The following is a 10,929-nucleotide window of genomic DNA, read 5'->3' on the forward strand; positions in this document are numbered from 1 at the left end:
GTGAAAAAGGCAGGAAAAGGCACTAAAAAAGACAGAAAATACGAAGAACAATCAAAAAGTACATTTATTTTAGAAATGTTTATATTACAAGTAAAAAGAGAAAAACTATGAACTAGTTTCATTATATGAAAAATTTGTACTTGGAATCTTTGACTATTTTATCCTTTCGAGTTTCTAACTCATAAAACTTTAATCTGTATAGTTCTAGTAACACTGAACCACAAGATGCATTTTGAAGTTTTCTGGCAGCATTTTCATTCGATTTTCGCTCGACGTAAGTTGATACAAGCGGTGCCCAATTTAAACATGGAACGTTTGAAACGTTCATATTATCAGGAATATCGCTCTTCACAATTTTATCCACCTTATTGTCTCCAAGCCTTCGTTAGCTGAGAAAACGGCTTTGAATTTTTCCAACACCAATTTGGCAAGAGGTCTCTGCGCTTCTATAAGCCGCATGGGCAATGTGTATATTTTTTAATCTTAAAAAAAAATTGTAAATGCTATAATCATTTTTTTAAAGGTAGAAAAGGCAAAAAACGCAAATATCTTAAAAAAGGCAAAAAAACGCAACATCAAATGCGTATATATGGAATCAGGGAAAGCTAAATCGTGGACATTCTTAATCGAATATGCTCTATCTCGTTAGCAGAATAAAAGGCAATTTCCATAAAATCCGTTCACTGGAAATACACATTTACTTTTTAGGTACATCAATCTACTTTTAGGCAAAGTTTTCCGTAAATTAGGTACAATTTCATAATTAAATTTTCCATCCTTGATGGAATATCGGTTATTGCTCTTTGTTCAATAAACATACCTGACACAAACTAGTTGCCAATTAGTTATTAATTAGCAATTAATAATTTGAATTTTTGTATGATAAATTGGGTAACGATTAAAGCTTAAATTGGTGAAAAGGTTCTTAATTGCCAGTTAGGTGCCTGGTTGAACAAAGTCTTATCCATTCGGTCTGAAATATACTAGCCAGAAATGCGATTGCTTTATAAAAAAGAACCTATTTGAAATATGAGTGTTTTTACTCTCTACAAAATAATTTATGCAACCTCATATACGCGGTTTTGTATTTTGTTGATACGCAGTTTTGTACCTTAAGCGACGATATGTATGTACATACATAAATATGTATGCACATTTGTCAAACGTTAGTCAAAAATTCGTTCATCAATAAATTAAATTAAAAAAGTATGTATGTACCTGTATGTAATTAAATGTATGTTCATAAGTATGTTTGAGTGACACTCACCTTTAAACACAAAACAGTTGAATGCGTAATACACTTTTTCGTTTTAAAACTGCAGTAGGCACATACATACAGACACCTGCTTATGCGCATCATGATGCCAGCGTAAAAGGCGAATTAAGCACAACACATCACTAATGCTTTTTGCAAACAAGCGAAATATAGGAGCTTTTGCAGCATTTGCCGCTAAATGGCGCGCGCTGCCACTGCGGCGCAAGCCTCACAACAACAAAGCACATAGTGATTGCGGCCATTTTTTCATGCCATGCACTTGGCAGAGATTTGCCAAATATTTTCGAACACTCTTCTTTCACTCATTTTCATACTTTACACTTTCAATTTTACTCTACACACATGGATTAGCATACAAGCTATTGAAATAACATTAATTTAAATAAATTTCACTAACTTTTACCACTTTTTCACTGATTTAAACCGATCGCGCACCGAGTAAAAATTTTTCGTAACGACGCAATAGCTCTCAAATTATGACTGAGGTAGTTCCGGCTCCTTCGCTCTGCCGGGAAAAGCTTGCGTCGGTATGTGTCATTGGAAGTGCATAAATACGAATGCAAATACAAATTTACACCTGTGCATGTGGTTTTGTGTGGGAGGAAGAATGCGTAAATTGCCTATTATGAATTATGATAGATCAAAAGATTGGAAGGACGCTCATTTGACTTCGCGTTGGTATGCGCATACATACATACATATATATATGGAAATATTCATACATACATAGATACATATGTATTTGGTGAACTCCAAGCTTGCATTTTTTAGAATTTAATGCACTGCAAAATTGCATACTAAAAAAATAAAAAAATTAAATATCTGATTAAAAAGTTGGAAATTTGCTGAATTTTCGCGCGTTTTGCACAAAATTTGGGAATTATATTTTTATGTTTTTTGTTGTACAAAAAACCAAAAAAAAAAGTACTGTACGTCATGCGGTCTGCGCCCCTCGTGTCGTTTGGGCGGGAATGGAGGGTAAAAAACCGTTGCGATTAATTAATAAAATAACTAATTAAAAATAATGAACCATATCTTTATACAAAATTGACGGGAAATTTTAGAATAAAAAGTGCTGCATATATTGTGAAAAATTTGCTGTTCCAATACTTTGTTCCGGCAGTGTATTTATAAAATGTTTAAATTTTTTTTTAATCAAGAAGCTTTTGATGCAGCCAGAGATGCTCCGGACAGATGCCAAAATCCACTCCTCAATCCCTTCAAATTTGATTTTAACAGCTTATTACAAGACGGTCCACCGAATACCGACCTAAACAACTAAGTACGCCTACTTATTCAACATAATGTGGTGGTATAAAACACAGCGGGTGGCTCTGCAGCGTGCATGCCACTAGTCAACATTTAAATTTTAGTGGCATTCTTTGAAGATTTAATTTTAAAAGGCAATAACAGTGCAGAATTCAGGTTTTGAAAATTCGACAAGTTTTTATTTCGTGTTAATTAGAAAAAAAAAGAAAAAAATATTTTGTTATTTACATACTTATGTATAATGCTATTTAATATTTCACATGCTCAATTTAATTAAATTTCGCTTGAGTTGAATGTTTGTATGTTTATTATATTACAATTGCTTACCTACATGTGTGTACATATGTAATGATGTATCTACTTAGCTACATACATACAAATCTATGTAAACACGAACTTCGTAGGTATTTTTCGCTTACATACATACCAACTATCAGATTTTATATGCATTTTTATAAATATATTCGAACTTAAAGCTATAGAAGAATCTCACAATTTCTGTTAAATGCAAGCATTTGTTCGTTACTTAAAAATACGCCCGTGCGTACGTCTATAAATATGTATATCCTTATCGATTTTTAATTTGCGAATAAGTTAAGTTAACAGTAATTTTCGTAAAGAAAAAATTTTTTTGAAAGTTGGGTGCTAATATTTACAGGCGGGAGAAAAATGCATAGGTAACAAAAATCTATGCAACTGTTGGTGGTAAATTTCAAACTACAATTTCATGTATATAAATGCCACAGTTCAAGTTTCACTGTCAGCTGCCTTGATGTCAAAGAATTCTATAATTCAAATGGACTAGGTTGAATAACAAATTACACTATATAAAATCGCGCACAAAATTAATACCATATTGTACAATTAAATTTCGCACTTATGAGTATTGTTAAAGAGAATTGCGGGTTTAAATAAAAGCTATATGAAGTAATTATTATTATTTCTTAATATCTACATTCACAAAACACCTTTCTGTGCCTATACATACACAAAAACGGCATTTGAATTATATTTAATTCATGCATTTTCTTGTTTAGACGTGTGCGCATTTGAAAACTGTGCGGTTAGTGCTTATATATGTATATATGTACTTATTTGTAGAGATAACTTTAAATTAAATACACCAATAACAATAAAAAAATACATATGAAAGGGGATATTGCTGAATCCATTATAGTCCGTTTTTTTTTTTTTAATTTTCGTGAAATCTGCGAAAATGTTGTCACTGAAACGGAATACTTAGCTACGAAAGTAGAAAGGCCCCAAAAGCAAAAAATTAAACCCGCAACGCATTCGCTTCTGTGCGTAGGGTTTTATAAAAAATTTTCATAAAATCTTTGGGTTTTAAGTTACAGCTCTAAAATTTTTGAGGAAGGTGTATTTTAGTGAATCTAAAAATTATTACTTAGGGCCTTTCTCCGTTTTAAAAACGATATGTGTACATATGTAGTATGTATATGTTTGTGTTTGATTTTTTGAAGAAAACCGAAGTAGGATGGATTCAGCAAAGACTCCGAACATTTCACAGTTATTCATACGAATTCGTCAGCAGCTTCGTCAGCTGCTTAAATAGCTGTCATTTGTTTAATAGAGAAAAAAAAAACAAAAAACACTCTAATCGAGTACTAAATAATATACAACGTTTTCGCCTTAATTTCTAGCTACACACTTTTTACTTATGTATGTACATATGTAGTATGTATGCAAATCTAGCTGCCTGGCGTTGATATGCTATTTTATAAGCTCGAAAAACACCAGCATCATTATTTTTTTATTACTCTATAAGTATTTACATTATGTTCTTTAATATCCGCACGCAAGGTTTAGAAAATAATCCTATTTTTTATCCTATAATTTATCATTTTATCATTGACTTTTTCTATCGTGACAATGGCGTTTTTCACTTGGAAAATTAATAAATACATAAAAGTTGTTTACGCTATCAGTCCTTTACAAGTATGTGTGTTTGTTTGTATGTATTTGAGTGTGCTAGTCGGTATAAATATCAGTGTATGCGGATATGTGCTAGGTATTTGCTTTAGTTACTATTTGGATTCAAAAAAGCTGTCTGCTTCTTTGAAAATAAAAAGCTCCCACATTAGCACACTTCGTTTGTAGTCAATCATCAAAGAATATCCGGCGTAGTTGTGTCATCGTGTGAGTGTTGCAGCAAGCCTTTGCGTTCATCGGGTGCCGTACTTAAAACATTTTCGGCCACTGCTACAGGTTCAACAATGGCATCTGCATACATGGACTCGTACACGGGATTCGCGAAATTGCCCTGGAGAAAGTGGTGGAAAAGAGGTCGTTAAAAAAAAAACTATGAAATATTTTAAACTTTGTGTTTTTGGTTCCACTACCTTATCGTCCTCATGCACGAAGGCTGGTGTTTCATCCGCATCGCCGCGGTACATCGGATTTGTGAGCATAATTTCAACGTTGTCGGTCAGACGCGCATGTGAAAATGGCTGCGATATGCGATGTTTCCTGTCAGAGATAAAGCATAAAAACTGGTTTTAAAAAAAGTGTATATCAATCGCTTTATGGCTATAAATAAGTACAATGTGAAAAGTTTTTAATGTAGTACATCAAAATGGTCGGCGTACTGCCTTGCTCCTCTACATTCATTCAAAATTAATGTGTCTGGGCCAGACTACACCGTGAAACTTATTTTGATTCATTGCTTGTCGCTTTATTATGTGCAGGGATTTGTAAAACGCTTTTATCTCTATGATGAGTCGTTATCCCTTAATCGAAGAACGAGTAAAATAGAATGATTTTGAGAGAGAAAATGACGTTCTCTCTTTCGCAGAAGTTATCATTCCGAAGATTTCAAAAGTTACAGTTGCGTTGCAACAAAGCAAGAACTTCTCAAAGTTTCTCTATTTCAGATTTTCAATGCCAAATCAGGCAGCGAACACCAGTAGTCAGCCCATCAAAAGCACATACATACATACATATGTATGTACATTAGACCGTTCGTTAAAATTAAAATTTGGTTTGCCGGGCGGAAAAAGATGTGTTTTGGTCTAAAAATAAGCTGTGCAAAATTTTATTCGAATATGATAACTCTAAGTACTTGCGCGTTGCATTTGAAAATTTAGAAAACCATATGCATTCTGAGAAAAAAATTTGTAACAAAATAGTTGAAAGTCGTGAATTTTATAGTCATTTGCTATGTAAAATAACTCACACAATCTGAATATGAGGTCAAAAATTAAAAAAATAGAATAGGTTTTAAGAATTTGCGAAATTATCGTTTTTTTCAAATTGAGAAAAGAGCATTTTCAATTTTTTCCAAAAATATCCGGTTGTGATTATCACACCACAAAAAGATCTCCACCAGATTAAAGGTCTTTGAAATCTCTACGAACCTGCTATACAATGTTTTGCAATCAAATTATCAGTTTAAGAGTTATCTGCCAATTTATTAGTGAAATCGGACATAATTTTAAGTCGCACCGTTGTTCTACTGTGAATTACACCTAAAAGCTGCAAACTTTTTGTTCTTATTTTTATGCTATGTTAAAGCTTATTTAATTTCAAAGTATATAGATCCAAATTTTTTGCAAATCGATTTGAAAATAGAAAAGTTATAGCAAATTTAGTTAATGACATTGGATTCAAGCAACGTATCGATACTGTACAGCACATTTGATTGTAAAATAAATTAAAATATCATTTCCAGTGGCATGTTATGCACATCGCAATTAGAAAAACAGCTGACAATAGGTTTGTTTCATTAAGCAATAGTTTTAAATATTTTTTAACAATTGTTACAAATTATCATGCTTTGGCTAGCAAAAAAGTTGATAAAATAAGATAAATTCAGATAGCAAAATAACATTTGATTTTTAGATAAGGTTTGGAAGTTTCTGCGGGATACATTTATACTTGTAAAACTGAAACAATGGTACTTATTGAATGTATTATGTATTTATATTATATTTTTTTAAGTAATACTACGCTCAGAATAATGTCTAATAACCGTTTGTTTATTAAGCAATAGTTTGTAATAGTTTGGAACAATTGTTACGAATTGTTTAATATGAAAAAACTGCAAAAAAGTTTATAAAAAAGGGATAAATTTAGAGAGAAAAATAACAGATAAAGTTTCTACAGGATAAAGAATAAAATTTTCCAGGAAGAAATATACATATGTATCTGTGGACATTTTAAAGAACAACTTAAGCCTATAGTTTACGGACAAACAAAATAGCAAATATCGAATGTTTTCTTTTAAATAAAATATACTATACTGACGGTAAAAAAAGCTTTGTCCTCATATTCAGATTGTGTGAGTTATTTTACATAGCAAATGACTATAAAATTCACGACTTTCAACTATTTTGTTAGAAATTTTTTTCCCAGAGTGCATATGGTTTTCTAAATTTTCAAATGCAACGCGCAAGTACTTAGAGTTATCATATTCGAATAAAATTTTGCACTGCTTATTTTTAGACCAAAAGACATCTTTTTGAGCCCGGCAAACTGTATATTTAAAAAATTAGTTAAAATAACGAACGGTCTAATGTACATACATAATTTACATCATTTCTACTTACTTTAGGAAATATATCGCTCCTCCGAAGAGTGTCAATAACAGTATGGCAATCGCCAGCATCACCGCCAATATGGAGAGTACATTCGCAGTATGCTCTTGCCCTTGTTGTCGCTCAATGTTCACATTATCCGCGCTGTCAGCTAAGCAAGGTGTTATCTTGCCACTAGAACAACTGCAAGCGTTAAAGCAAATGAATATTAGTAGTACACATGCATAGCCCATGGCCCCAGCCAGCACAACAACCATTTTCCCACCCAACTTACACACATTCATTGATCGAACTGCCAGTGCGACAAACACCACAACTGCTGACACATTTCGGTGGCATGTTGCATGCGTCACCCTCCCATTCGCCAATGCAACTGCAATGTGGCACCGTATACGCATCCAAATGGCAGACACCGCTATTCTTGCAATAGCCAATGCACGGATTGTCCTCGTCAACTGGCCGCTGTAATGATTTGAAAAATTAAAGTGAGCACATCTTGTGTACGCGAGTGGCGGTGTATATGTTTTACCTCACAGAATTCGCCATTCCATTGATCAGTGCAGTTGCACATGGCCATGCCTTTGATGACATGACACGTTCCGCTGTTCTGGCAAATGATGCCGGTGCATGGATTGCGTGAGGGCAGCTCGGATTCATCACAAACTGAAAGAGAGCAAGCTATACAACCCAACATTCTAATCGAGAGTTGACAGTACTTACAGTGCGGCGGTGTCGCCGTTTTGCACAAATCAGTTTCGCAGCGCTCACCTTCGAAGCGCTCGCTGCAACTGCATATCAAGTGTTGAGCGCGTTCTGTGCATATGCCCCCATTTAGGCAGTATGTCTGACAGGAGTCGGATTCGCATTGCTCACCATAATAGCCAGCAGGACACTGACATTGTGGGCCGCCCTTGGTGCCAATGCTACAGATGCCCTCATTCTTGCAGAACCCGTCGCAGACATTCACCTCGCAGCGTTTGCCAGTAAAGCTGTCGAATGATGTACATACATACATATGTCAATTAAATATATTTTATTTTTACATTTCACGCATGCGCACTTACCCATCCGGACATTCGCACTGTGTGGTGCCTGTCAGAGTTTCGCGACAAATGCCACCGTTGGCGCATGTCAAATTCACGCAGTGCTCACACTGCTCACCGACATACAACTCCGGACAGGTGCACTTCATGCCCTCTTCTGTGATCAGGCACGATCCACCATTATGACAGCGACTCTGACATTCTGGTACTGAGGTCTCACAACGCGGACCAGACCAGCCGGGCGTGCAGCTACATTTCAGCGGTGGCGGCTCAGAGGAACCCGGCAGTTGGGGTGCCACGGTACAGAGGCCATAGTTTAGACAGTAGCCGGAACAACGTGAGTGCTCACAAAGTTCACCCTCGAACTGCGGCTGGCAGATGCATTTCGGCACATGATCGATCACTTTGCATGTGCCCAGATTGCATTTCAGCGGACAGTAGTCGGGTACCTCGGTGTGCGCCTTACACTCATCGTCGACCATGATAAGATCGTTGGAACATTTACAGGCGAAGCCATTGCGCGCCTCGGAGGAGAGAATGCAGAGCGCGCGTTTTATTTTGCAAGGCTCTTTTGCGCAAGGATTTGTGACTGAAAAGAAAATTCAAAGTTACTAAAACTGCTGGCTTCCGATTTTGCGTGGATGATTTAAAATTTTATGCCTGAATTATGTAAATAAGTGCCCTCTATTCATACTCACTATTGCGATTCTGTTTCAGTGGATGCAATATTCCGATATCAGATGAACGATACCCTTTCAGCAGATATGTGCCGTTATCCACACCAAATTTGTTCATTTTTATTATGCTTTGATCGTACAATTTTATGTACAGATAATCTTCAAATACGTCAATTTTCTGCGGCTTCTCTGTTGATAAATGAATTTTTCAGAAACTGTAACTGCGCATGTATTTTTACTTTCCTTACCCTTATTCGAAAAACGTCGAACGACGTTGCGGTCTTTGCCATTTAGGCGACACGTCTCGATAGTGCCTTTACGGTAGTCAGCCCAGTATAAGCGGCCAGTCGGATAGTCAATCGACAAGCTTATGGGCCAGCCAACGTCTCGTTCGACTAAGCTTTTCTTATTGGTACCATCGAGCGACGCAACCAAAATACCATTTTCTAATGTGGACCAAATCATAATACGCGATTCCGGCTCGAGCACAATATCGGTCGGATTCATACCGGTCGACGCTAATGAAACGTACTTCTTGCCGTCAATATCCGTTGCAATGATCTGATTGTGACGCGAATCGATTATGTACACCATTTGCGTAATCCAGTCCACAGCCAGAGATTTGGGATCATTCAAATCGGGTATCTACATAAGTAAAAGTAAAATTTTTTAGATTATGTTCTTTAATAAATAACCCGTAATGCTCACATTAAAAGCGGTTAGCTCTTTTAAATCTCTGCGCATGCGCGTTCCCGTCTCGGCGTGTGGTGTGGCGATTTTCATTGTATGCACTTTGCCATGGTGCGAATCGATCCAGAAGAGGAGTGTGTCCTTGGGTCTAATGAGAATGTCGAAGACATCGATTTTCAGGCTATCGGTTTGGAAGAAACCCACTACCGTGGTGCCTTCCTGTTTGGCCGGCAAAATGAAACGGAACTCTTGCTCAGAAGCGAGTAAAAGGATTTGATCGGGGCCTTAAAGTTAAAAAAAATAAATGATTAAAAACAAATAATTTTAAGCTTACATATATCTTCTTGCATTACCTGCAGCCAAGCATGTGTCGTTCTTTTTCGGTCCCTTCTGATAGCCCTCCGTGCATTTGCAATTGTAGTGCCCGGCTTTCTTCTCTATGCAAATCTGCGAGCATGTGCCGAAACCGCAAACCGGTGGCTGGCAATTCATCTCATCCGAGCCGTCTATGCAATTGTATTGTCCATCGCAGCGGAAGCTCTTCGAAATGCAATCATCATTCTCGCACTGGAACTGGTCGTGCCGACACTTTGGTAGTGCGGCGCATACCTCATCCGATTCATCCTCCTGATTTTCACAGTCGTTCACTCCATCACACAATGCCGATTTGCGTATACATTTCAAATTGGAACATCTGCAAAATATGAAAGCGATTAGGCGCAAACCCACACACATTTCCCACGCTCACTCACTTGAATGCATTGGCGTGGCAGTGCTCGTGCGCGCATGTGGCGATACTTTCATCACTGCCGTCGGTGCAGTCATCCCAGCCATCGCACTTCCATCGGGACATTATACATTTCCCATTGGCGCAAGTGAAATAGTTCGCTGGGCATGTGCAGTTCACCTCGTCCGAGCCGTCTGGACAGTCATCGTCTCCATCGCATTGATATTGCCTAGATTGCATAAAATGAGTGTTTCTACTCACAAAGAACTCAGCTCACTATTCACCCTGGTCACTTACTTGTTTATGCACGTATTAAATGCCGCACACTTGAACTGATTCGTCTTGCACGTAATGTTGCAGTTGATCTCGTCACTGCTGTCGTCACAATGTATCTCACCATCGCACCGATAGTCGTGTTTGATACACTTGCCGGTGCCACAACGGAATTCACTCTCCGAACAGTTGCGCATCTGGCAGTTCAGCTCGTCGCTGCCATCGCCGCAGTCGTTCTCATAGTCGCAGCGCCAACGGCCAGGTATGCATTTAGAGTTATTGCACTTGAAGTAGGTAGGATCACAGCTCTCCTTCGAGGAATGGCAGGTCGGTGGCTCATCCTCGCCATTCGGGCAGTCGTTCTCGCCATCACAGCGCCAAGCCATCGGAATGCAGCGCCCAGAATTGCACCTAAGTGAGA

At 37.3% G+C, this 10,929-nt stretch overlaps 1 protein-coding gene across 5 annotated transcripts in view; it reads right to left on the reverse strand.

The window, feature by feature from the left end:
* Positions 1-2,696: 2,696 nt before the first annotated feature.
* Positions 2,697-10,929, reverse strand: part of LOC118744337 (low-density lipoprotein receptor-related protein 1) — a 113,407-nt gene continuing 105,174 nt past the window's right edge. For all 5 annotated transcript variants that reach the window (XM_036477258.1, XM_036477260.1, XM_036477256.1 and 2 more), the window contains 13 exons: positions 10,533-10,919; positions 10,261-10,464; positions 9,862-10,202; positions 9,527-9,792; positions 9,067-9,463; positions 8,840-9,007; positions 8,163-8,730; positions 7,819-8,087; positions 7,628-7,761; positions 7,373-7,560; positions 7,111-7,281; positions 4,906-5,032; positions 2,697-4,826 (listed from right to left, as the gene is read on the reverse strand). In XM_036477258.1, coding sequence (XP_036333151.1) covers positions 4,671-4,826; positions 4,906-5,032; positions 7,111-7,281; positions 7,373-7,560; positions 7,628-7,761; positions 7,819-8,087; positions 8,163-8,730; positions 8,840-9,007; positions 9,067-9,463; positions 9,527-9,792; positions 9,862-10,202; positions 10,261-10,464; positions 10,533-10,919 — 3,376 coding nt within the window. In that variant the 3' untranslated portion in view covers positions 2,697-4,670. The remainder of the gene's footprint in view (positions 4,827-4,905; positions 5,033-7,110; positions 7,282-7,372; positions 7,561-7,627; positions 7,762-7,818; positions 8,088-8,162; positions 8,731-8,839; positions 9,008-9,066; positions 9,464-9,526; positions 9,793-9,861; positions 10,203-10,260; positions 10,465-10,532; positions 10,920-10,929) is intronic.

This window comes from Rhagoletis pomonella, unplaced genomic scaffold (genome assembly GCF_013731165.1).
Source record: "Rhagoletis pomonella isolate Grant_MI unplaced genomic scaffold, Rhpom_1.0 Rhpom_scaffold_00008, whole genome shotgun sequence".
Lineage (NCBI taxonomy): Eukaryota > Metazoa > Arthropoda > Insecta > Diptera > Tephritidae > Rhagoletis > Rhagoletis pomonella.